Below are 27,898 nucleotides of genomic sequence, written 5' to 3' on the forward strand. Positions count from 1 at the left end.
ATGACAGGTCATCCCTTTCTCCTGCCCACTGTCCTGGGTCAGGAGCAATGCAGCAAGACACAGTTCATCCATAACAAGGCTGTTTCATTTAATCCACAAATCCCCTCTCAGTCTCCTCATACAGAAAAAGAGAAGATAGGGAGAAATCCCTTTAAGCTGTGTCAAAATATCATTCATATATAACTGATCCTTACCCCACCATCTCCCACCTCCTCCATCCCCTCCCTTCCTTGCATTACAGTCAGACAGTCATCACAATCATTCTCCACTTACCCCAATCTCCTGCCATCTCCTTTCCTTGCTCAATAGATATTCCCCTCTTGCTCAATGCCAATTTCACCCCTGTTAATTTAAAAGTCCCTGAGTTAAGCAGAGTATGATGAAAAACATAGAGGCTAGTGATTGAGAGAGATTCATCTAAATGATGAGTTGGTACATGTTTGTTAAATATAGGGCTTAAATAGTTATGCACTCATTATTAATGATAGTTGGAGGAATAGAGACTTGATCCATGATTGTAGCTCCTTTCTTGTATATTGCAATTAGATCTATCTATCTGTATACCTAGGGACTCTTCCTCCAGCCATTCCACTCCCATCCTCCACCCATTTGTTTCCCTCTTGTCTTAGCTCCTTGTGGATGAAGAGTCATCCTTGTCTCCTGCCCACTGTCTGGGTCAGAAGCAACATAGCATGACATGGCACACCCACAGCAGGGCCAGCTGCTTCATTAACAGGACAACCCCCCTCCTCATCCCCTAATGCAAAAAATAGAGATGAGAGATGATGAGTAAAAAAAAAAACTTCAGGCCATGTCAAATTAATCCATACACATCCATTCTCCACTGACACCTATACCCTGCCTTCTCCCTTTCCTGTTTAACAGACATTCCCCTCTTGCTCAAAGCTCCTTTTACCACATCCATCCATCTCACTGTCAGTCTTCCCCTAAAGATGAAGACCTAATGCGATTGGCTCAGAATCGGAAAAGATGGAGTTCCATGCTTGCCAATGTTAAAGACATGGTACCTCGGTTAGGTAAGATAAGGTAAGGTAAGGTAACTTCCCTTGTACATACATACATATACCAAGGCTTTTTCCCCCTTCCAAGGGAGGTAGCCAAAAAGGGAAAGGCATAAAAACACTCCCACCCATTTCATCCCTAAATACACTCCACACCCCTCCCACCCTCCCTCTCATCTGAGCACCTCCTGGATGACGGGTCATCCCTGCACCCTGCCCACCGCCCTGGGTCAGAAGCAGTGTCGCAAGACACAGCACATCCACAGCAAGGCCGCTTCATTTAATCGGCGACCCCCCCTCTCCGTCCCCCCTTGCATATAAGGAGAGGACGGGGAGAAATCCCTTCGGGCTGCGTCAAAATTTACTCACACATACTACCCCACCCCCCACCCCCCGCCCATTCCTCCTCATGCAATCACAACATCATCCATATACAACCATTCTCCACTCACCTCTGTCTTCCGTCCTCTCCCTTCCTTCCTCAACAGACATTCCCCTCTTCCCCAAAGCCCCCTTCACCCCATCCATCCACCTCATCCTAGGACGTCCCCTCATGTTCACTCCCTCCACATCTGCCTTCCATACCTCTTTTACTAGTCTTTCTTCACTCATTCTTTCCATGTGTCCAAACCATCCTAATATTCTTTCATTAACCCTATCTCCCAAATCCTTTTTCACCCCTGTTCTCCTCCTCACCTCCTCATTTCTCACTCTATCCAGCCTAGTAACCCCCACCATACTTCTCAGACACATCATCTCAAACACATTCAAACTCCTTCTCTCTTCTTCTCTTATGTTCCACGTTTCTGCCCCATACAGTGCTGTTGGCACAATCACTCCTTCATACAGTCTCTTCTTCGCATCCATTCCCAAATGTCTATTCCTCATTACACTCTTTAATCCACCAAGGCATTTACTCGCTTCTCTCAATCTACATTCTACCTCCACCTTCACTCCACCTTTTCCTGCTACACTTGCACCCAAGTATCTAAAACTATCCACTTCCTCCAGTCGCTCTTCCTTAATGTTCACTTCCAGTCTACTGCCACTTTCACCCCTTGTACATCTCATCACCTTACTTTTACCCACTTCCCTTGTAAGGGGGAAAAAGCCCTTGGTACATACATACATACATATACCAAGGCTTTTTCCCCCTTACAAGGGAGGTAGCCAAAAAGCCCTTGGTATATAGACAAATAGACAACTGTAGATTTAAGAGATTTAATGAAGCAGACTTGCTGTGGATGTGCTGTGTCTTGTGACACTGCTTCTGACCCAGGGCAGTGGGTGAGATTCAGGGATGACCTGTCATCCAGGAGGAGCCAAGATAAGAGGGAGGGAGGGAGGTGAATGGGAATGGAATATGTGGGATGGAATGGGTGGGAGTGGATTTTATGCCTTTGTTTTTTGGCTACTTCTCTTGTTAGGGGGGAATGTATATATGTATATACTATCTGTATGTATATACTATCTAGTACTTTAGGGTTACTTGGGGGGCGGGTGCTCCAGGAACACAGCTCCACATTCTCTTAAAGATCTTATGGGATAAATTGCTTCAATATACAAATTATCAATACAGTGTTTAAAGGTATGTATCCCTTTCTTATATAAGGAAACTCCTACCTATTTCTCATGGCACTTTTCATTCCACCATGACATTTAATTGCTTCTCTTACTCTATAATGTACCTCTACATCAGAACACCATCCATCATTAAAACCATGCCTATGCATATTAAGGCTGGCCACAAATTCAAACTGTCCCAGATATAACCACCACACAGAAGACACAGAATACCTTATACTACAGTACCCCACACTAACATTCCCTAAATAATAACAAAATATAAGTTCAAGAGTGACTTGTGGTTCTGCTTCCTGAAGGCTGTTACTGATCATCTAAAGGTTGCAGGTGTTGTGCAAGAAAGACCAGGGGTTTCAATTTTTTTTTTTAAATTCAATCTTTCCAGCACTTGTGTGATATTTGTGAGCTATGTGCTGGTAGAGAGGCCTTCCTTGCACCCATGTTGATTGGGGGAGGTGGGTATTTTTGTTTCGATGCTTACTGATATAACCTTTCTCTTAACTTGGATATTGTGGATTGTAGTGAGAATGGACTTCATGATGCAGGGTATTCAGGTTGTTTGTTTTCAATATAAGGTGTGAGAAAGCTTTTTACCAGATGTGTGGGATTTTATGTAACTAGGAGTAGCTGAAAATACCAGTTAAGGCTCTTATGGTTGAGAATGTCTGTTGAACTTGGAAGCAAGAGGGCAAGAGGTAATTGCGAATGGAGAATGGTTATGAACAGATGATAAATTGATACAACTCAGAGGGATTTCTCCTTGTCTTCTCTATTTATGCATGAAGGGGATGAGGGAGGGTCACCATGGAAATGAAGCAGTGAGGATAAACCAGCTAAGGCTGTGAGATCCTGCTGTGGATGTGCTGTGTCTTGCATTGTTTTTGACCCAGGCACTTGGCAGTAGGAAGGGATGGCCCTTCATGCACAAGGAGCTCAGATAAAAGGGAAAACAAATGGGTGGAGGATGGGTGCATGCTTTGGCTGGCTACCTCCCTTTTCAGGAAGAAGAAATGTTTGGATAAATCAATCAGTCCATTGCCCCTGGTCTCTCATGCAGAAGACCTGCAGCTTCCAGGTAATCAGCAACAGCCTCTGTGTGGGAACCACTAGCCCTTCAGGTGAGATATATTGTCTAGGGATTGTTTGTGTGGGGCATTGTGGTAGGAAGTGTTCAGTGTCTTCTATGTGGTGGTTGCATTGGGGCATTTTGAATCTGTGGCCAGGCCTATTCTCTGTTGATACTATTTTCTCTCTCCGATTCCCAGCAATGTGGTCTACCCCAACAGTCCCCATAGCACATAATAGGGCTACTCAGCTATTCAGTGGCTCCTGGTATAGGCTTCTCACCACAATCACTCTAACATTGGATGGTATCTTGAACACAGGCATGATGAGGTGGTTCTTGTCGGGTGTGGGATTAATTTATTTTATTTTATTTTTTTCTGTCAGGGGGTTGATGTTGGAGTATGGAGTTTGGTATGTAGATAGATATAGTGTATACATTTATTATTTATCCATTTGTTTAATCATTCTGTTTACAGAAATTTGGCTGTGGACATGAATGTTGTCTGGAGTGAATACTGGGACTTCCTAGGCGAGTTTGTCAACTTGTCAACCCCAGAAGGTTTGATGAAGCTTGATAATTACCTCAAGGAAAATTTTTTGAAGGTGAGGGCTTTCTTTGTTTATTATTATGATGATTTTTATTATTATGGGACAGAAACATGAAGCATAAGAGAGGAAGAGAGAAGTTTGAATGTGTTTGAGATGAGGTGTCTGAGAAGTATGATAGGGGTTACTAGGCTGGATAGAATGAGAAATGAGGAGGTGAGGAGGAGAACAGGGGTGGAAAGGGAGTTGGGAGATAGGGTTGATGAAAGAGTATTAGGATAGTTTGGACACATGGAAAAAATGAGTGAAGAAAGACTAATAAAAGAGGTGTGGAAGGAGTGAACATGAGGGGTCGACCTAGGATGAGACGGATGGATGAGGTAAAAGGCTCTTTGGGAAAGAGGGAAAAGTCTGTTAAGGAAGGACAGGAGAGGATAGAAGGCAGGGTGAATGGAGAATGGTTGTATATGGATGATGCTGTGATGCATGAGGTGGAATGGGTAGGGGGTGGGGGTGAGGGAGTATGTTTGAGATATAATTTGAATGGATTTTTCCCCATCTCCTTTTCTGCATGGGGTGACGGAGAGGGGAGGTTCCCGATTTTATGAAGCGGCCTTGCTGTGGATGTCTTGTGTCTCGTGACACTGCTTCTGACCAAGGGCAGTGGGTGAGATGCAGGGATGACCCATCATCCAGGAGGTGCCAAGATAAGGAGGGAAGAGGGTGGAGGGGAGTGGAGTATGATAGGGATGGAATGGGTGAGAGAGGTTTTTTGGCTACCTCCCTTATAAGGGGGAAAAAAGCCTTTGGTATATGCATGTATGTATGTATGTAAGTGAATAGAAGCCAATCAACATTTTTGTTGTTACAGTTGAATCGTCAAAGAGTACTTGAGCAAAATCAAGGCTTGGAGGCATGCCTGGAATCAGCCTGTGAAAGTAGTACGGTAGATCTTTGTGACTCAGGGTCACAAAATGCATCTTCAACTGCTCCTAATCAAGGTATGACTAGAATTGCAACATTAAAAGGGAATATTGTACACAATTTTATAATTTTATGTATCACACACACACACACATAAGATTGGAGTATGCTGCGACACTATGGACACCCAGTACTAAAAAGAATATAAAGAAATTAGAAATAACTCGAAGATCAATGACAAAGATGGCACCAACACTCTCCAAATGTTGAGAAAAAAGGATTGTTGTATTTCCCCATCAGACATAGCTCCTCTTGGGGATCGGTGCCACCTGCATAGAACCGGTGGCCAGAACACTTCTTATAACATTAGACATTAGTAAAGCTTTTGATGCTATCCCCCGCCACAACCTAACAAATAAAATATATAACACAGACATGCACAATAACACCAAAAGATGGCTGACCAATTATCTGGCAGTTAGGAATGCTTACGTGTCATATAATGGCCAATCATTGCACATCAGAAACATTAAGAATTGAGTACCATAGGGCTCTGTTCTATCCCTATGCTCTTTAATCTATACATGCATGACTTACCCACACCAGACACCTCAGAAATACAAATCTCTTCCTACGCAGATGACATAACAATCACATGCACACATCGTAACACAGGCAAAGCTGCAGAAATAATCCAGCCATACCTTGATACACTCAACACATGGTTCATCACAGACTCAAAATATCTCCATCCAAATCTACAGCAACACTTCTCACCAACTGGACAAAAGAACAAATACATACCTCATCTCTACATCAACAACACTCTAATACCACACACAAACACACTGAAAATTCTTGGTGTAACATACGATACATCCATGTCTTTCAAACAATACATCACAAACATAAAAAACAAATGCACACCTAGACTTAACGCACTTAAGTCAATCACTGGAACAACATTTGGACAAAACAAAGAAACTAATACAACAATATACAAACAATGCATATGCTCAGTGATGAATTATGCGAGTCCTGCATGGGCTCCTAATCTCAGTGAGACACACCACAACACCCTTCAAATCATACAAAACAAAGCCCTAAAAACAATTACAGGCTGCACAAATACAACACCTACAGACCATTTACACCATGAAACAAAAGTCCTCAAAGTCAAGGACCACCTCGACATGAGAGGCACACAAACACATCATACCCGCTACACTACATAGCAGAACACCCACACACACCAAGAAACATTAAAACAACACCCAAAGACACACACAGATACTCTCTTCTCTTCCTCCACAACCACCAAATACCAGTCTCTGGAAACATATTCATAATCATATCACTCACCGCTCCATTAACACACTGAAAGACAACACACTGCTGCATGCCAGACCCCCTGATATCCACCCTTCTGAATCCTCTCTCCCACGAAAGGACAGAGTCCACCTGGCCAGACTGCGGTGTGGCCACTACCCAGCACTTCTAAACTACCAGAAGAGGCTGGATGACCGCATTGTGAACAGCTGCCCAGGATGTAACACTTCACCCCATACCATACAACATATAATGGAAGACTGCATTATACACAATCATGCACGCAAACAACACAACATACACTCTATAAAGGATTTGTGGGAAAACCCAGTTTCGGCTGTGGGATTCCTTGGGGAGACGGGACTGCTCGGACAGACAGTCCAGGGAACGACAACAACAACAACAACACTCTCCAAATTGACATATGAACAAAGATTGGCCAAACTTGAACTATCGACCCTGAAACAAAGAATAGAAAGAGGAGATCTACTAACCATCTACAGAATTATGAAAGGGATGGAAGTCCTTGATAGAGATGATTTATTAAAGTGGGATAAAAGAAAAAGAAGAGGACATGAAAAAAAACTTAAATAGGATAGTTATAGAAGAGATCTGAAAAAGAATAGCTTCCCACACAGAGTGGTGGATATCTGGAACAAATTGAATGAGAAAACAGTGAATGCAAAAACTATACAAGAATTTAAGTACAAACTTGATGCTGAAAGATACAAAAATGGGTCACTACGAGCATAGCTCTCTTCCCGTAAAATACAACTAGGTAAATACAAGGGGGCTTTGGGGAAGAGGGGAATGTCTGTTGAGGTAGGAAGGGAGAGGACAGAAGACAGAGGTGAGTGGAGAATAGTTGTATATGGATGATGCTGTGATTGCATGAGGAGGAATGGGCAGGGGGGTGGGGGGTGAGGTAGTATGTGTGAGTAAATTTTGACACAGCCCGAAGGGATTTCTCCCCGTCCTCTCCTTATATGCAAGGGGGGACGGAGAGGGGGGGTCGCCGATTAAATGAAGCGGCCTTGCTGTGGATGTGCTGTGTCTTGCGACACTGCTTCTGACCCAGGGCGGTGGGCAAGGTGCAGGGATGACCCGCCATCCAGGAGGTGCTCAGATGAGAGGGAGGGTGGGAGGGGTGTGGAGTGTATTTAGGGATGAAATGGGTGGGAGTGTTTTTATGCCTTTCCCTTTTTGGCTACCTCCCTTGAAAGGGGGAAAAAGCCTTGGTATATGTATGTATGTATGTAAATGCAATTGGGTAAAATACAGAGTGAAGGCTGTGAGCAAGATTGAGAGAATACAAAGGGAAACATCCAAACTGGTCCCGAGTCTGGCAGATATACCATATGAGGAAGAACTAAAAGCACTGGGTCTGCCAACTTTGAGAGATCGAAGAGAGAGAGGTGATATGATTACAGTATTCAGGTCACTAAAGGGGATGTCTTACATTAACAGAAAAGATCTCTGAGTAAGGATAGGAGGGTTTGAAGAGAACATGAGAACATATTAAGGAAGACTAAAGTCTAAAGGATGTGAAGAAATACAGTTTTCCATATAGATCCACAGATACTTGAAATAGTGTAGATGATATAGCCCAAGCTGGTACAATATGTGAATTCAAATCTAGATATGATCATTGGAAATCAAGGACTAAGTTGGAACTGTACATGAATTTGAGGCTAGGTGTGATGAATTGGAGAGTAGTAGACTTATTAAAGTGGGATAAAAGAAAAACGAGGACATGAAAAAAATAAAATAAAAAAGGATAGTTATTGAAGAGATCTGAAAAAAATAGTTGTTCCGAAGAATACAAACTCTTCGGTACTCCTTACACTAGGATACTCTCGCGTAGCGCGAATATTTCTACTGCGAAATTAAAATCCTCACTCTGTGGGTCTGGGCAACGCTTATCCTCAGTAAGGGGCCCCATTGGGGCAAGGGGGGGGCCCTTGCCCTCCACCACAAGTCTCGCACACTATAATCATTCTCTTAGCAGTAGTGACCGCGTTAAGATATCTCCATGTTTACGTCGGTGCCGAAAATCAAGCAATCCGCTTCGATTGTCGCCAGCTCACTCTAAGGACGCTAAGGAGTTCGTCGTCCTTCAATTTCATCGGGGTTTTCCCTACGCCATCCTGTGTCCTGGAATTTTAAGTGCTTCTCCATTCCCTGTATTATTCCCTTAACCGCCACCGGGTATCCTACCCTTCACTGTAAGTATGGAATCTGGTTCCAGTATTGTTGTGGTTTCGCCGCATAGAAAATGGCCATAGAAAATGGCTTCCCTCTTCACCCCCCCAAACACTGGGGAAGGCGGCCTACGGCTTCGGAGGAGACGAGCAATTCTCTCCCTCCTCCACGGCGTAGTAGACAGGCAGCCAAGTTGTCCTTTATTCCTTTAAACCTGGACGGTTAGCGTAGATGGACATGCGCCTCAGGCCACCTCTAGCTACCGTTCCTGTACGAGCTTTTCCCGGATGAGGTCGCTTGCGGCTTGCCCTCGCCCATCCCAGAAACTCAACAGTCGCCAGGAAGGTGGTACAACGCCACTTCGAGTCATTCTCAGGCCAAGTTGTCCTCTTCCTTCAACAAAGGACGGTTAGCGTAGTCGGACATGCGCGTCAAGCCACCGCTAGCTACCGTTCCTGTACGAGCTTTTCCCGGATGAGGTCGCTTGCGGTTTGCCCTCGCCCATCCCGGAAACTCAACAGTCGCCAGGAAGGTGGTACAACGCCACTTCGAGTCATTCTCAGGCCAAGTTGTCCTCTTCCTTCAACAAAGGACGGTTAGCGTAGTCGGACATGCGCGTCAAGCCACCGCTAGCTACCGTTCCTGTATGACATTTTTCCCGGATGTGGTCGCTTGCGGCTGCCCCCGAAACTCGACGCCGGCACGGACAAAGGGGGGGGGGGGCAAAGAGCCCCTTAGTCTCTTCTACTCAGGAATCCCGCTGTACGCACAACACCCACCGTAGGAAGAGCTGGGTGATCAACGGTGCCCTTTCCATGCCCTTTGCTCACAGGGACAGAGATCAGGGACGAGGTTGCAGACGCGGTGTTTCTAGATGGCTTCCCCCCTCACCCGACACAAGGAGAAGGCATGCTACGTCGGCGGAGGACGCGGGCAGTTGTCTCCCCCCTCCTAAGCGTAGTAAACGGAAAGGTTGTACAATAGCCGCCCCGAGTCAGTCTCAGGCCACTTGTCTCCTGTTCCTGCCCACAGGGTGGTTAGCTACGACGGGCACGACTGGCCCCCGCGAACCCCCCCGGGTACGAGATTTTTCCCGGAAGCGTCCACCGGCCCCGCGACGCTGCCGGCGGCTCCGCCCCCCCACGGACAAAGGAGCCGAGTTCGGAGATTCGGAGCGCGTCGGCCTCTTCTCCTCCTCGGGTGGCCCCCACGTTCACCTTCCCCCCGTCGTCAGACGAGCCGGGTCATCGCCGGAACCCTTTCTATGCCCGGTGGGCAGGAAGCCCGAGATGTGCCCACGCGCGCGTTCGTCGTGGGTGACTCGGCTTCGTCCAGAGGAGGCAGTCTCCCATTGGCGTCTCCCGGACCATCCGCACCCAGGCGGGACTCAAGCGGACATTCCCCGGACCTCCTCCCCACTCTGTTCACTCGTCACTACGTTGAAGGAACAGATGGAGGCCCAACGGGAATTTTTCCGCGCTTCTCAAGCGCGGTTCGTGCACCGCACGGAAGCTCGTGAGGAGTCACCGCCCCCAAGGGCCCCCCTCGACCATCTTCCACTTGCTCGGCCCCCCTCTGTACCCATCAGTGACCGGGATGGTAGCGTGAGGTTCCTCTCTGCCCGTCCCGACCCCTCCTACGCCGACGACGATGTCCACAGCTCCGTAGGGGGGGGGGGGGCCACGCTCCCTTTCCCCTCCCGTTTCCCAGTCGGAATCCTCGATGGTGGTCCCACCTTCCTTCTCGGACGTCCTCGCGAGGGTTCGGAGGGCGAATCGACTGGGCCACCCGAAAGAAGAGGAAGCCACATTCGAGTCTGACATCTTCATGACGGCCAACTCTCAGAAAGCCCAGCCTCCTCCCCTCCACCTTCCATGGAGTACGCAGACGGCGAGAGCCATGGCCCAGGCCTCCGACGCTCTCGCAACAAGGACGACCGAGAAGACGCGTTGGCTTCCGGTCCCATTGGAACACCAGAAGCGCTTCTACACCCCATCGGGGTCAACCCTCGGAGCAGCCTCGATCCCGGCGAGGTTACCAGAGCTGGTTAAGGCGGACGCCGAGTCGCTGCGCAGACGAAACGTCCTCCTCTCTGGCAGGGAAGTCAGCAACCACCTTCAATCACTGGCTCTGTCCCTGGCGGTGAACTCCTGGCTAGAACGCCTCCTTGCCTCGGCGTGGGGGTTCTTACCCGCACTACAACCCCAGGAAGAATGCGACCTCCAGGCTTTTTGGCAAGCGCGAGCAGAGCCCTGAAGCATCAGGTTTCCTGTCTCTCAACGTCCTGGGCCAACTTCGAGTCCCGCAGGAGAGACACCATCCTCGGGGACCCCAGTGACCCCCTCCTCAGGGAGATTTATGCTCACCCACACGCTGATTCCCCCGGATATGGTGGACTCCGAGATCCTAGACGCAAACATTATAGAGGCTCCGGACTCCCCCACAGGACTCCTAGGAATTCGCCAGCCCCTCTGCACAGGATAGGGGGTTGCCTCTCCCTCTACTGGAGAGCATGGGAAGAGGCCGGGGCGGAAGACTGGACCTACTGAGTCATTAAGACGGGCTATTGTCTTCCCTTTTCCACTGTCCCAAACCTCTCCCTCTATCCCATCCAAGTCAGCAGCTTCCACCCGGACTCGGCTCGCGGGCGGGCCCTAGCGGAGGAATCCTCCGTTTTGCTCCAGACAGGAACTTTAGTGGAAGTCTCGACTCCGGACCCAGGGTTCTTCTCACGGCTATTCCTAGTAGAAAAGACAACAGGGGTGTGGAGACCAGTCATCTATTTGTCTCCACTCAACAAGTTCCTTTTCCCTGACAAAGTTCCGAATGGCCTCCCCAGAGTCCGTAAGGGCGTCTATCAGGGAAGGGAACTTCATGGTGTCGCTGGACCTCCAAGATGCATTCCGCCCAGCTATGCCAGAACACCTGAGAATGGTCCTAACCTTTGTCCTGAAATTGGGCACAGTAGTCAACCCGGAAAAGTCAGATTTCTTACCAGAACAGAGAGTCACGTACCTGGGTATGGTCCTGGACTCCTCCCTAATGGAATCCTTCCTAGTAGGAAAGGGGATCCCGAATCTCGCTTCTCTAGTTGCACAGGCACTATCGACCAGGTTCCTGACGGCTACACAATGCCAAATCCTCCTGGGCCATATGGCCTCCATATAGAAATTAATCCCCTGGAGTAGACAAAGAATGCGACCGCTACAGTGGCTCCTCAAGTCTCAATGGGCCCCGCAAGAGGGAGAACCCCTACAACACATCTCCCTCACCGAAGAAGTCAAGGATTCTCTTCTCTGGTGGAAGGCCCATGCAACCTTCTCATGGGGATGCCCCTCGGCCCATCTCCCCCCGAAGTCCTCCTGTTCTCCGATGCCTCCAAGGAGGGCTGGGGAGCCCACCTCAACGACAATCACATCAGCGGTTCCTGGTCCACAGTCGAGCGGACAGCCCATATCAATTGGCTTGAGTTGAAAGCAGTACTCCTGGCTCTCCGTCACTTCAAGGATCAAGTCTCAGGAAAAGTAGTGGGCATAATGTCGGACAACTCCTCGGTAGTACCCTACCTGAACGAGCAAGGGGGGCACAGTCTCCCAGGAACTATGCCTTCTGATGATGGACATCCTCAACCTAGCCAAGAATCTCCAGGTGTCACTCAAAGCCCGTTACATCCCGGGGAAGAGGAATGTCTGGGCGGACCACCTCGGCAGGAAGAATCAGATAATCAACACAGAATGGTCCCTCTATCGAGAAGTAGCGAACTTCATCCTCAGCAAATGGGGCTCCCCTCTAGTGGACCTTTTTTGCAATGAGATGGAATCACCAACTCCCAATATTTCAGCCCTTTCCTGGATCCTCTGACAGCAGGAGAAAACGCTCTTCTGCACAGTTGGGACAACCTGGACTCCTACGCTTCCCACCATTTCCCTTGCTCCAGAAGGTACCTCAGAGCAAGACACGCATCCTACCTTCGGATGACTTTGATCGCTCCTTGGTGGCCCGAAGCCCCATGGTTTCCGGACGCCCTCGAGCTAGCAGTAGAAGAGCCTCTGGCCCTTCAGGGAAGACCAGATCTTCTGTATCCACCCATCAACGGGCCTTGGCACAAGAACCCTTCAGCACTCAATCTTCACGCGTTCAGACTATGGTCCAGATCCTCCTAAAGAAGGGTTTTCCCAGAGAAGTGGTTGAGGACATGTCCGCTCCTATTTGCTCATCCTCAGCTAACCTTTATCAAGGGAAATGCGCCTTTGCAAATGGTGCCACTCCAGGAAGTTAGTCCCAGTTCGAGCCACCATTCCTGAGATCGCCTCCTTCCACGTCCTCAGGAAGTCCAGGAAGATCTCCCTCTCGGCAGTACAAAGCTATAGGGCAGCTCTAAATCAGGTGTTTTCTCTGAAGGGCATGGTCCTAGCCTTTTCACAGGAAATTTCCATGCTCTTCAGGCACTTCAAAGATCATGCCCCCCCCAGGGAAATCAGTTCTCCTCCGCGGGATGTGGCATTAGTCCTGAACTCTCTGAGGGGTCCCCCTTACGAACCTCTCCGAGAGGCACATCTGAAGGACCTCTCCTAGAGGACAGTTTTTTCTGCTAGCCCTGGCATCTTCCAAGAGAGTAGGGGAGTTACATGCCATCTCTTATAGAGTCGCCCATTCCAAAGGATGGAAAGAGGTCTCCTTCACTTTCATGCCTCAATTCATTGCCAAAACAAAGATCCTGCCAAATCCGACCCTAGATTCTGGTCCTTTAGTGTTCCATCCTTAGACGAATTTGCAGGGGGAGAATAGACTGAAACAGTTCTATGCCCGGTACAAGCCATCCGGACCTACCTCAAGAGAACCGAACATCTTCGACCAGAATTAAAGTGGTTGTTCATCTCTACTAAAGGTAGCCCATCACTAAGAATTCCTTTTCTTACTGGACAATGGAAGTCATCCGCAGAGCCTGCGACATGGACCACACAGATTGCCCATGACCTGAGGGCAGTAGGGACCTCCCTAGTCATCAGAAAGAATCGGTCAGTCAACCAGGTTCTTCAAGCAGGTATATGGAAAAGCCAGAATACGTTCACTTCCTTTTACCTCAAAGAAGTTATGCGGGAATCTTTAGGGAACTTATCTTTGGGCCCCATAGTGGCCGCCCAAGAAGTCCTGAAAATTATATACCCCTCCTCAAGAGCACACAGCCGACCCTGACAACTCATCCAGGTTCTGGCTCGGCAACTGCAGGGATAACTTTCTATAGTCCTTCTCATACTCTTACATTCCCTTACCTCACCCGCGGGCTCTCTAGCATTCCAAGGGAATCAATTCAAGCCCTTCAGTGGTACAAAAGTGATTATAACCTTTCTGTCTCCACTCCAGGGAACAGAAAGGGGTGCACTTCAAAGTGAGGGGAATGTATAGGGGTCTGGTCAACATAGTCTTAGCACACTAGATTTTCCTTACAGCGGTTTCCCAGGCTAGATAACAACTTCCTTCCCTCCTAAGTCCGAGTCTCCTAGTGTAAGGAGTACCGAAGAGTTTGTATTCTTCGGAACAAATGTAATTTTCGCAGGAAAATTAATTTTTCCCTGATACAAACCTGAGGTACTCCTTACCTTTAATGGCCCTCCTCAACCACCCCTCTAAACAGTTCCTTCTCCTTGCCTGACAACCTTGTGCTTAAATCATACCTGGCTCAGAGAATGGTTATAGTGTGCGAGACTTGTGGTGGAGGGCAAGGGCCCCCCCCCTTGCCCCAATGGGGCCCCTTACTGAGGATAAGCGTTGCCCAGACCCACAGAGTGAGGATTTTAATTTCGCAGTAGAAATATTCGCGCTACGCGAGAGTATCCTAGTGTAAGGAGTACCTCAGGTTTGTATCAGGGAAAAATTAATTTTCCTGCGAAAATTACATTTTTCCACACAGAGTGGTGCATGTCAAGAACAAATAGGACGAAACAAGTGTGTGCAAAAACCATACAAGAATTTAAGAAGGAACTAGATGCTGAGAGATATAAAGATGGGTCATCATGAGCATAGCTCCCCTTCCCATATAATACAACTAGGTAAATACACACAAGCACACACACACACATACTTGTCTTTCTTTTTCTTTGTTGTTGAACAGTTGAATATTTGATTCTAGAATATTGCATGTGAACATGTTATGACTGTTTACTTCCACAACAGGAGATGGGAGCAACCTATCTTTGGGACTTGATGTAACGGGATCAAGTCAGACATCAAGTAGCACTATAAGCCAGCTGTGCCATGAAATGGAGGCTTTGAGACTGAACATGTCTCTGTCACCCCAGCCTGACCATGAAGAAAGAATAGTAAGGACTGTTACTAGGTATGGTGGCTTGCATTTGTATCCAGGCATTGGTTAGCTGTTGAACATCTATCTGTTGTAAAGATTTATGAATGACATAGGCATATTGGTGTATATATCTTTTTGCATTTGAACTGATAATGCCATATATCACTACCCAGCATTGTGAAACAAAGTTGTTAAACCCAGAGTATAATTTGAAGTATATTGATACAGTAAGTCCTCGTTATACAGTACATATGCGTTCCTGAAAACCTTACCGCAAATTGAAATTACTGTATACCAAACCCATTATAACATGTGATAATAGGATATGGCAGACATACCTTTTCCCTGCTCTTTCCTCTTCAAAATATCTAGCGGATACCGTATCTGTGAATTTTTCTTACCATAAATAGAATCGAGGGTAGTAATTATCAAATACCATAACTGTGAATTTACCAGATAAAGAATTACTGTATAAGGAGGACTCACTGTATATGTAAAGGGTTGGCTAATTCAGGTTTATTCCTTTCAGGCCAAAAGACTTAAACTTGTCATATTGTGTATTCTGATGTAGAAGAATAAATCTGTAAAGTACAGTAGGCACCCCTCAAATTTGTAGTGGTAGGGGGGCATAGACCAACCACAAATGCAGAATACCAATGAATATTTACTGCACAAATTACTTGTGAGCAAATGTGTATGTACCTATAAGTTGAAATTCCCAAGCTCGGTATTCTAAAATTTGAAATGACCTAAAAATTAGCATGCATTGAGCTATAACCAGCCACCTGTTCCACACGATACTATTTATTTATATACTAAAGGCTTCTTTCCCCTTATAAGATAGGTAGCTAGCCAAGGTATGCATCCACCCCACCCATCCCACTCCCAAAAGATGAGAAAAACTTTTGTGCCATGTCAATTTATAGTCCATTCACAACCATTCTCCACTCACACCTATCTTGTGGATGCATGCCTTTTGACTTGACTACCTCCCTTATAAGGAAGGAAAAGCTCATGGTATATAGTTAAACTACAAGGGATAAGAACAGGAAGTCATAGAAAAGGTAAAAGTCAGTTTCAAGGGAATAGCAAGGAGGGACAGTTGTCATACAGAAGTAGCATCATTCCTCTGTGAGTTGAGTATGCTAACATAAATAATTGGTGTGTGGGCCCAGTCTGTAGGGCCACACCAAAACAGTCCCTAAGGCATTGGCTGCATGCTACTGTGCAGTCACTATTGCATGGTACCAGCAGTCAATACCCCAGTAAGAGGCATTGAAAACTAGTTATGAAAATTGGAGAATAAGAGACGTAGCTCCTTTCCTGTGTACAACAATTAGTAAATACACAGATGGAATGGAGGGACAAGTGTACATCCAGAATTAGCTAAATTTAGCAATGCCAGGATTAGGAACTTCACCCCTGTAATAAATTATACTAGATAACAATGTTACAGCCCACAATAATGAAATTATAGTAGATTTGCAGTGTGAAATTATCATGACAGTGGTTGGACTCTGATTAAGTAGGGGTAAGGAAGAAAGGCAGAGGAGAGTGGTGGGGGTGGGGTTTAGTGATGAGATTCAAATCACTTTTTGCAGCTGCATTTGCTCACCAGAGGGGTAAATGTGAGACCCATAAGTGTGGAAGCTACAAAATGTGGACACCCTACTGTACATAACTGTATTGAGAGTCTTAAGTTTAAAACAACATTTTGAGAAGGAGGGTCTCCATTTATATTTATAACTTTTGTGTTGTAACTTCTTAGTGTTTGATTATGTATTCATCATTTTCAGGAACCATTTGAAGTTTATGAAAAATATGAAGGAAAGAGACAAAACTGAAACAGCAGTTGTGGAGGAGGAACCAGATGAAATGAAATCGCAGGTGTTGTACATCATGCAGTCATGCAAAGTATGCGCACTCAGGATGGCAGATGTTCTTTGTAGTTTTGTACGTGATTTACAGAATGCCAGTGTAGTGAATCTATTGGTAACCAAAACTTTGTGGTCTAAACTAAAGCCAGAGATAGTATGTCTTAAGAATGTTGTAAGTAAGTGCTGCACTGATTATCTAAACAATGAATTAGACATGAGCTTTATACACGTTCTCTTGGCTACTAAAACAGCAGGAATTATTCAAGAAGAGCTTTCACTTGCTGATGTCAATGTTCTAGCTGAGACCTTTCGTGCATTGATCAATAACTCGGTGAATGCAACATTTTCATCCGATGAAGATGACGACAGTCCTCGTGGCCTAGTAGCCCAGAGTGATGTTAGTGAAAAATCACTGAAAAGGAAAAATGTATTACAACATTATAATTGTGTGATTCAGTGTTTGGAAAAATCACTAAATGCTGCATATAACAATTGTGATAGTACAGTGTTTGAGAAATCTGATGTAAATCCAGGCCATAAGGAAAGTCCAGCATTGCAGTTGGGACAGTGTCACTGCAGCTGGACGTGTGAACTGGAACTTGTGGAGACCGATGCAGCAGTGAGAAAAGAGCAGCTGTCAAATAGAAAATTCAACAAAGCGCACAGCTTCCTCCATGAAACTCTGTTTAGTGACAGGAAAGAACCTCATGTAACAAAGGCTTCAGTGGTGGAAAATCAGAAAGATGTGGACATTGTTAAAAAGTTGAACTTTGAGGATGAACCTGATAATGTTATGCATGTTAAGTTTGGTGTCGGGGGCAGTGATATTATGCAAACATCACAAAGAAAGGTCATGGAAAAGGAAAAGTTATCTAGTTTAGCCAATTGCTTGTCTGCATCAGAGGACATAAGTGAAGGCGAGGAGTTAGTAACGGCTAATGATGAAGAGGTGGCGGACGATGACAGTTTTGCCACTGCTCCTTCATCGGTGGATGAGGACATGATGACACCAGAGGAAGGAATCCAAGTCTACATAAATGGGTAAGAAAATTTTAAGAGTACCAAAATGTTCATCTCTAATATTATTTAACTTGCTCATCAATATCTGCAGAAAGAATTGACTAGGCATGTGGGAGTAAATATGGTTGATGAGCACCTTAGAGTGTTAATATTTGGGTGTGGGGTCACATAGCAAGATCATTTTAACCACTTCCTTACGGTGACGCCTATGTAGGCGTCATGAGGAGCAAGTGGGTACACGATGATACCGACGTCGGCGTCTTGATTATATTTATTGTAGTTGTACCTGTGTGACCCTCATTCTCTCTAAACTGGCTTCATATTTTCTATGGTTATCAAAATTCACGGGTGAAAGAGAACGAGCGATTGAGCAGTGACTTTATTTCTTATAATGCGATTATTATGACGCAACATCACATGCCTGGCAGCTAATGCTGCCAGACGTGCAATGTGCCCCGGAGTGAAGTGGTTAAGAGTATCAAAATATTCATCTCTAATATTATTTAACTTGCACATCAATATCTGCAGAATGAATTAACTAGGCATTGGGAAGTAAATATGATTGATACCTTAGAGTGTTAATATTTGGGTGAGGGGGTCACATAGCAAGATCATACTGCATTAAATTCCTTGTTTAAAAAAATGCTCTTTAAGGAGGGACTGCCCTAGCCCTCTCTGAGAAGGGATTGATTGTGATGTTAATCAGAATCAGATGGAATTGAAGTTGAAATCTAAACACAAAGTGTCAGCCCCTTTAATGCTACATGTCTAGATGTAGGTGATGATGGTTGACAAGGTTTGAAGAAAGGTAACAAGGAGATGACTGTGATGTCCATCTCACAGGACTACCTCGTGCAGGTACCTGCCATTGGTCGCAGGAAGCATATAAGAGGAAAAGAGGGTAGAAGCAAAACACAAGATGAGGAGGCCAAGAGAATAGCAGGTTTTAAAATTTTGAATGAAAAGATGTGGTAGGAAGTGAAATGAGCATGAAAAGGTGGATCAGGTAGAGAGCAAGTAAAGGGAGCAGAGGGATAGTTGTTAATGGAAAAGAAGGTCCCAACTACTGGATGATTTAATGTCACATACCTTATATCTGCTCTCTTCTTTGTCTCCCACGTTGCACTTTGCTTGTACTCTCTACTTTGCAATCTGAAGTGTTTTTAAATCAAACATGTATACTTGCTTTTTTTGCTCTAATATTAGTAGTTCCAATATCAAGATGTCAGTACTTGCTTCTCTGGGCCTCTTGTCCATTTTAAATTGGTTGGGACCAATGATGGGTAGCCTGCCTCTTGGTGGTAGCTTTGCAAGAGGGACACTGGAAAGATTATCCAGTGCCTGCAAAATCTCTCTGTTGCCCATCTTCAAAACCAGGGCTGACCCTTTGACATCGTCATTAGACCCACATGTTTCTGTCTTACTAAAGGGAAGCTTCCTATAGATGTTAAGTAGTTGAAATACCAGTTTTAATCAGGGTATACCTTTACTTTATCCTTTGATCTTCTATACATCCAAGGCATTATAATAACATGTAACTATGTCCTTAACCTAGTGATAATTGCACAAGTATCGGGGCATAGGATGTGACTTAAGATGATTTTAACTGTTTTTTTTTTTGTTTTTTTTGCAGAACAACAGTGAGCAAAGTTGATCAAGATGTCCTTACAGCACTAGAAGGATGTCAGGTGGATGAGGCTCTATACCCCAATGTTGCCACTTGGCTACATCTCATTAACAGTCATTCACAAGAGGAAAGGGAAAGGTAAGTACTTCACAAGACTTGATTCCCTAGAGCAAGCAACATTCCAATATTGGTGGCTGTTGGATATGTGATATAAGAAACAAATGTGATACTTTTTAGAATTAGTTAATGACAATGGAACTGTGATTGTAAATGGGGGGAACAGAAGGAAAGGGAGAGAGTGGTGGAATGGAGAGATGAAGGCAGTAGTAGGAGAAGAAGCATGTGTATGAGTATTGGTTGCAAAGTAGAGCTAAGGAAGCACATGAGAGGTATAAGAAGGTAGAAGAATCAAAGTGCCTTAGGCAAGAGAGGCAAAGAGGAGGGCGGGCGGAAAATGGGACAGAGAGTGAATTTTGAAAAGATTAAAGATGTTTTGGAAAGAAGGCAAGGGAGTGTAAGGGAGGGCAAGGAAAAGGTAAAGTGTGCATTTGGACAGATATGAGTGGAAGTGAAAACAGTATAGGAAATAATGGGAGAGTATTTCTATGAATTGTTGAATGTCGGGGGGGGGGGAGACTAGGAAAGGATTGGTTGTGGCAGTGGGAGGTGATAGGAAGGTGATTGTGATGAGAGAGGAAGATGAAAAGGTTGTAGAAAAAGATGTGGTACAAAGAGCTTTGAAAGATGATTAGCCACATGGGTTAGATGGTTATGTGGAGTGTCTAACAAGGGAGAAATGATTATAATGGTTAGACTAGCGAGTTTTAATGTGTTCTTAAGGTAGGGGAATCACCCAGAGGACTGGAGGGATGTCTGCACATTTCAGCTTTACAAGAAAAAGGACCTTCATCCACAAGGAGCCAAGATAAATTGGGAAACAAATGTATGTTGGATGGGTGTGGGTTGGGTGGGAATGGATGCATGCCTTGGCTGGCTATATCTCTTATAAGGGAGAAAAAAACCTTTGGTGTGTATAAATGTGTATATTATATATGTGTGTGTGTATTTACCTAGTTGTATTATATGGGAAGGGAGCTATGCTCGTGGTGACCCATCTTTGTATCCTTCGGCATCAAGTTCTTAAATTCTTGATATGTGTATATGCACATATATATGAGGGAGAGTAAAGAAATTATCTGCACTTTTACCATAACATATCTTTATTATTGTCACACTATGTTCTGTGCATGCATGCATATAGTTGGTACTAATGTGGTCACATAATCGAAGTTTGAGCCTGATCATGTCCTTTTACTTTCTGTCTTTACATTGTAAACATGGTTGCCTCACTAATGGTATGCACCAAGGAAGAACGAAGAGTAATGACCTGATTTCTCTGATTGGAAGGTGTGTTGGGCAGAAATTTATCAGGCTTTTAGTACAATATAGGGACATTGCACTACTGTGTACAAATGTGTATGAGTGGATTGAGAAGTTGAAAAGTGGCTGCTTGTGTAGCCACTTTTAAACTTCTCTGCCCACACGAATGCTGTGCCCCCAGTATTATACTAAAAGCTTTTGATTAATTTCAGCCTCTGACACACCTGAGAAGAGAAATCGGGTCATTGCTCTCTGTTCTTCCTTGATGCATACTGCTAGTGGAGTGGCTATGTTTACACTGTAAAAGCAGAAAGCAAAATGGTGCAATCAAGCATCCAACCTAGTTATGGACCAAAAGGTCTCCTGTCAGCATGCTCTTCTTTTGTAATCCTTTGTAACAGTACCATCTATAAGCATGCATACACAGAACACAGTGTGACAGTAATAAAGATATGTTATGGCAAAATTCCGGATAATTTTTTACTCTGACTGTCAGAATGTTCATTTTTTCAAAATATTTGGTCCATTGATCTTTTGCAAATCATTTAATATAATTTTACTATTGTGCTGGTTAGTGATGCTGATTTGTAATTTTGTGGTGTTTCCTTGTTTCCACCTTTGTTAATTGGCACCACATTTGCCCTTTTCCAATCAAATGGCACAATGCCTTCTTTCAATGAACATGAAATAAGATTGGATCTTGCCTGCTAGGTGTTCCTTACATTCTTTAAGTATCCAGTTTGAGATCCCATCAGGTCCTGAGGCTTTTGTTACATTCAATGAGCCCAGGAGATTGAACACTTCACTTCTATATTTATATCTGCTTAACCTGATTTTTTGCTCCCCTTGCTTTTCTCAAAAAATTTGTGCTCTTTTGTGAAGACTGATTGGAAACCTTCATTCATTATATCTGCCTGAGCTGAGACCTTTTCATAGACCTCACCATCTACAATTAACTTGGTGATTTCTTCCCTGTGTCTCAATTTGCCATTTATGAACCAGTAAAACAGTTTTGATTCATCTTTGCATTTTTCTACTACAATTTCAAAATTGCTTTGGATGTGCTGTGGATGTGGATGTGGATGTGCTGTGTCTTGCGACACTGCTTCTGACCCAGGGCGGTGGGCAGGGTGCAGGGATGGCCCGTCATCCGGGAGGTACTCAGATGAGAGGGAGGGTGGGAGGGGTGTGGAGTGTGTTTGGGGATGAAATGGGTGGGAGTGTTTTTGTGCCTTTCCCTTTTTGGCTACCTCCCTTGAAAGGGGGAAGAAGCCTTGGTATATGTATGCTTTCTTCCTTCCAGTGAATTCTGGTATAATCATTTTATTTGTGTGTATGTGTACAAGTTGATGCATATGATAAAATAATGGTTGAAGTTACAAGTACATGATTTATTTTGTACCAGTGATGTGTAAAATATAATATTTTATGTTGTGCACTTACAGTTGGGCTTCACCATATATACAAAATCGTAGAAGACGACTATCTGCTCAGACGGAAACTGCACATAGAAATATATTATCTACCCCTGGGCAGCAACTGGACTGCAGCATTGGTAGTGTTCATCATCTAACAGCGACTAGAACACTCTTTAGACCTTTACACGAGTTAGAATCTTCACCAATTCTTCAGTGATGGAATGTATTGGACCTTGTCATTGCTTTCATAAAAATGACTATCTATCGCCACACATTGTCAATCACAACATACTTCACTTCTTCAGTAATAATGAAGATTGTGAGACTACAACTATTGATACTTGTTGGTTTGAGAAATAGTAAACTTATAAACCTGAAGGATAGAAAATGAGTTGAAGTGGAATTTGTATAGATATATAAACTAGAATTTTTTTTATTTTGTATTGCAGCTATGGAATTTTTTATGTATTTTTTATATAAGAAGCACTATTTTAACTACTGTTGTTATTGTGAATATATTGTAATCAGTCATATAACCTCCCTGGCTGAGTGGTATAGAGGTCACTGTCCAAAAATATCAAATTTGCAATTGGCCATCAGTGAAACACATGCACACACAAATACTGTCAAGCAATGTACTTTTTACTAGTGATAAGGCCATTTTCTGTCTGCATTTGTAGATGAGCAAAATATATTGTGCTGATTTATATCAAATATTTATGCTTTTTAAGTGGAAGAAGTTACACTGCTTTGAATTTCATGATAATTTTGTATTTATCAGAATAAATTTATCACTTAGAAGGCTGAATTATATCTTAAAAAAACATGTATCCATACATACATATACCAAGGGCTTCTTCTCCCTTATAAGGGAGGTAGCCAAAGTCAAAGCCATAAGTCCACTCCCACCCATTTCATCCCCACATACTCCACACCCATTCACCACCCCTCTCTCCCTCTTTTCTTGCCTCCTCTTGGATGATGGGTCATTTCTGCATCTCACCCACTGCCCTGGGTAAGAAGCAATGCACCAAGACACAGCACACCCACAGCAAGGCCACTTCATTTAATCAGCAACCCCCTCTCTCTCCCCTCAGGCAGAAAAAGAGAAGACTGGGAGAAATACCTTTGGGCTACATCAGAATATCATTCACACATATTCCCTAACCTCCCCTCCCATCCCCCACCCACTCCCTTCCATGCATCACAGTATCATCTATACACAACTATTCTCCACTCACCCTTATCTTCTGTCCTCTACCTTCCTCAACAGACATCCCCCTCTTTCCCAACACTCCTGTTACCCCATCCATCCATCTCATCCTTGGTCACCCCCTCATGTTCACTCCATCCACCTCTGCCTTCCACACTTCTTTTATTAATCTTTTTTCACTCATTCTTTCCATGTGTCTAAAGCTATCCAATACACTTTCATCAACCCTATCTCCCAACTCCCTTTCCACCCCCGTTCTCCTCATCTTGTTTCTCATTCTATCCAGCCTAGTAACCCCTGCCATACTTCTCAGGTATTTCATCTACAGACACATTTAAACACACACTTCCTCTCTTATTTTCCATGTTTCTGTGCCATACAGTGCTGTCGGCTCAATCATCCCGTCATACCATCTCCTCTTAGTATCTGTTCCCAAATGTCTTTTTCTCATTACACTTTTTAATCCACTAAGGCATTTACTTGCTTCTTTCAATCTACATTTTCCCTCCACCTCCACTCCTCCCTTTCCTGCCACATTCACTCTCAAGCATCTAAAGCTATCCTTTTCCTCCAGACTCTCTCCCATAACCTCTTCAATACAAGTCAAATATTCATGTGCACATTAGCTGCCTGATGTATGATAATGCATCACAATATACACATTATAAAATATAAAGTTACAACTGTTATACTTGTTCTCTGTCACCCAGAATGTAACCACTGGAAAAGTGATCAAGCCTGTTCACAGAATAAGAGGGTCACTCAGCTACAACTACAAAATATAATCAGGAAGCCAATGCTGGCATCCCCATATACTCATTCATACCTCAAGATGCCTATGTAGGCATCATTGTATTCAAGGGGTTAATACTTGCTTCCAATTTGCTGACATCCTCTCCCCTTATACATCTCATCACCTTACTTTTACCCACATTTATCTTCAACTTTCTTCTTTTGCACACCTTCCCAAACTCTGTCACTAACTTCCTTAATCCCTCCTCTGATCCTGCCAAAAGCGCAGTGTCATCAGCAAACAACAACTGGCTTATCTCCAATTTTTCTCCATTTTCTTTGATAATCTCTAATCCCTGGCCTCATTACCATTGCAGTTACCTTTCGCACCACCCCATCCATGTATAAATTGAACAACCATGGCAACATGGCACATCCCTGGTGAAGTCCCACCTTTACCTTAAACTACTCACTCTCTCCATTTCTTATTCTAACACAGGCTCTACTACTATTGTAAAAACTCTTGACTGCTCTTAACATCTTTCCTCCTGTCCCATATATCTGCAATACCTCCCATAGTGCCTTTCTGTCTGCCCTGGATGCTGAAAGATACAAAATCGGGTCACTACGAGCATAGCTCTCTTCCCGTAAAATATAACTAGGTAAATACAACTAGGTAAGTATATCTGCCTTAACAGAAAAATCTGATCCACACAACCCCTACCTTTCCTAAACCCACACTGTTCCTCACCAATTGCTCCCTCTGTTCCTCTCCTAATCCTTTTAATCAAAACCTTCCCATAAAAGTTTCCAACTACACTCAACAAACTGATCCCTCTGAAACTACTACACTCACACTTGTCCTCTTTTCTCTTGTAAATCATAACTATACATGCATTCCTCCAGTCCTCTGGCACTTTACCCTTCTTTAGACAAATATTAAACAACCTCACCAGCCAGTCCACCATCACTGTACCTCCCTTCTTTAGACACTGCATGACTTCCATCTAACCCAGGTGCCTTACCTACTCTCATCATCTTAATAACTACTTTCACCACATCATTTCTTATTTCTCCATTTTCCTCATTCATCACTGTCATTTTCTTATTGCCTCCCACTGCATCTACCTTCCCTCCTTATTCTCCTTCACATTTAACAACTCCCTAAAATACTCTGCCCATCTATGTCTTACTGCTGTCTCTTCCATTATCATCTCTCCATCTGCACCTTTTACCTTTTCTTCTCTGCTTGATTCGCCTCCCCTTCCTCTCTTAATTTCTTTCTAAAACAGCTTTTTATTACTTTCAAAATTTTCTGTCATACTCTTTCCCCATTTCATATCTCTCCTTTTTGCCTCATTTATCTTACACTTTACTTCCCTTTTATATGTGCCTCTCATATAATTCTCTCATCCTATTTTGCAACCAATCTGTGAATCCTCATTTCTTTTCTTCTACAAGCTTCTTTGCTTCATCATCCTACCACTCTTCTCTCAGCTTCCTATGCCTTTTCTTTCTCATTTAAGCAGTCCCCAAGCACCTCCCTACCTTCTGTCTTTTTCCTCTTTCTCCATCTATTCTCCACTCTCAACTTATCTTCCAAAAAATATATCTGATATTCCATCACTCACTCCCCTAAGAAAATGTACATCTAAAGCTCTTCCTACTCTTTTGGTTACCACTATATAGTCCATTAAAGCCCTGTCTACCACCCTTCCATCCACCATCCTCTGCCATATGTACTTATGCTTGACTTTCTTCCTAAACACCGTGTTAGCTATCATCAGCTCTCTAGACACATCACCATCAACTCACCACTACGATTTTTTCCTAGCACTCCACACTCTCCAACCACTCTGTCTATTGGTTCATCTCCTACCCAAGCATTGAGGTCTCCCAATACCACTACATTGACATTTCTCTGTAAACCCTGTATGCACTCATTTAAATCTATTCAAAAAGCTTCCCTTTCCTGTACACTCTTCTCACTCTTAAACTCCACCACGCACTTACCTATCTCTTCACTTATTAATATAGCCACCCCTAGTCTCCCTTGTCCTCTCTTCACACTTGACACCCTCCCCAATGTGCTCCCAAACTCAAACTTGCCCTTCCCTTTCAACTTAGTTTCACACAATGCCAATGCATCCATCTTTCTTCTCACAAACATACTATCTCTTCTCTTACTCTTGTCTGTATGACACCCACACACATTAAAAGACCCAAACCATAGAGTTCTGGTTGGAAAACTCCTCCCAGACCCTCTTATGGCATTGCTTGTTTTAGGATGTATCCAATTCATAATTTTACAATGAGGTAAATGCCTATCCTAGGAAAACAGATTTTTTGGATAGGGACCCATCTTATAGAGAGCCAGATATTTAAGTATATTGAAGTGAATTGTGCAGATTAGAATATGCCTCAAATAACTAGTAGATCTTTTATTTCCTTGAATTATATGTAACGTGGCTTTTGTTTGTTGATGATGTGTGTATATACTTAATTGTAACAAATGGAAAATGTGTTACACTTATGAGGTCCTGTTTTTTTTTCTCCACTGATCATATACAACACCTGCTTTATTGTCAAAGGTTAGGTACCTAAGATACCTATTGATGCCTGAAACCATATATACTGATTTTCATCTGATCATGTACCTTCTTGTTTCAATTATTTCCATCCCTTTAATCACTCATATGTTATGTGCAATGTTTTTGAAATGTTTATTAGAAGTGAGTTACGTGATCCAAACTAAGTACTGAAATAGAAATGGTAACTTCAGATTTGAAAGGGAATCAGTAATATAAAATTGAAAATACTTTCACATCAAATGCCAATCAGAAGAGAAAGAGTGGCCTGAAGCTTTTAGGACAGATTTCACCTAGAAGTTGGTAGAAACTGTTTTACCACCTGCTGTCATCACTAAAAGAAATAAAGTTTCAATCAAGGCAGTTGAATGTAATACAGTTCAAAGTTTTAAGATTCACTTAGGTAAGCACTTGAATAAAATTATTTTCTCTATCTGACTTCGTTATAAAAGAAAGATCTCTCATCAGTTTGCTTTTCATTGCAACTCATGCCTCACCTCTGGCAAAATTGTAATCTGGAAGTTTATTCCACCATTTGCTTTATTTTCAATTATATCTGATTTATCATGCTTTTTTCTTGGTTTAAGAAACCAAAAATCAATTTAATTGATGGCTTTATCAGAGGTAATCACAAACATCAGTTGATGATGCAATTTTGTTTTGGTTCGACTTTTTTCCATTTGAGTGCATCCTGGATTAAATGTCTCGTAAGCAAAAGACCTATTCATCAATCTGTTGCCAGTTATCTCTCTTGCTGAAGACAAGCAGCATTCAGGTAATCAGCAACAACTTCCAGTCAGGTCTACAAGTCACTCTTGACTTGTCCAGGGATTGGTAGTGTGGGGCACAGGAAGTATGAGTTGTTTTGTGTCTTCTTGTGTGGTTGTTGTATCTGGGGCAGTTTGAATCTGTGGCCAGGATTATTTTGTGCTGGTGGCTGAGCAGGTTAGGGCGCTGTTACTTGTGGCGAAGACTGAAGGAATGGTGGTTTGAATCCTGCCACCGGCAAAGTTGAACCAAGGGTATGGTTCATTAAATTCTATGCTACAAAGTCCTCTGTGATGGAC

At 43.8% G+C, this 27,898-nt stretch overlaps 1 protein-coding gene across 5 annotated transcripts in view; it reads left to right on the forward strand.

The window, feature by feature from the left end:
* Ankle2 (ankyrin repeat and LEM domain-containing protein 2) overlaps positions 1–27,298 on the forward strand; it is a 44,103-nt gene extending 16,805 nt beyond the window's left edge. For 4 of the 5 annotated variants that reach the window (XM_076204123.1, XM_076204125.1, XM_076204124.1 and 1 more), the window contains exons 10-15: positions 4,148–4,274; positions 5,089–5,218; positions 14,847–15,009; positions 16,773–17,894; positions 19,507–19,638; positions 22,326–27,298. In XM_076204123.1, the coding sequence (XP_076060238.1) occupies positions 4,148–4,274; positions 5,089–5,218; positions 14,847–15,009; positions 16,773–17,894; positions 19,507–19,638; positions 22,326–22,515 (1,864 nt within the window). In that variant the 3' untranslated portion in view covers positions 22,516–27,298. Of the gene's footprint in view, positions 1–4,147; positions 4,275–5,088; positions 5,219–14,846; positions 15,010–16,772; positions 17,895–19,506; positions 19,639–20,340; positions 20,444–22,325 lie in introns of all 5 variants that reach the window. The other variant, XR_012967377.1, reaches the window with a different exon arrangement.
* The last annotated feature ends 600 nt before the right edge of the window (positions 27,299–27,898 follow it).

This window comes from Oratosquilla oratoria, chromosome 20, assembly GCF_046742065.1.
Source record: "Oratosquilla oratoria isolate Oo_2021 chromosome 20, ASM4674206v1, whole genome shotgun sequence".
In the NCBI taxonomy this organism is placed as follows: Eukaryota; Metazoa; Arthropoda; class Malacostraca; order Stomatopoda; family Squillidae; genus Oratosquilla; species Oratosquilla oratoria.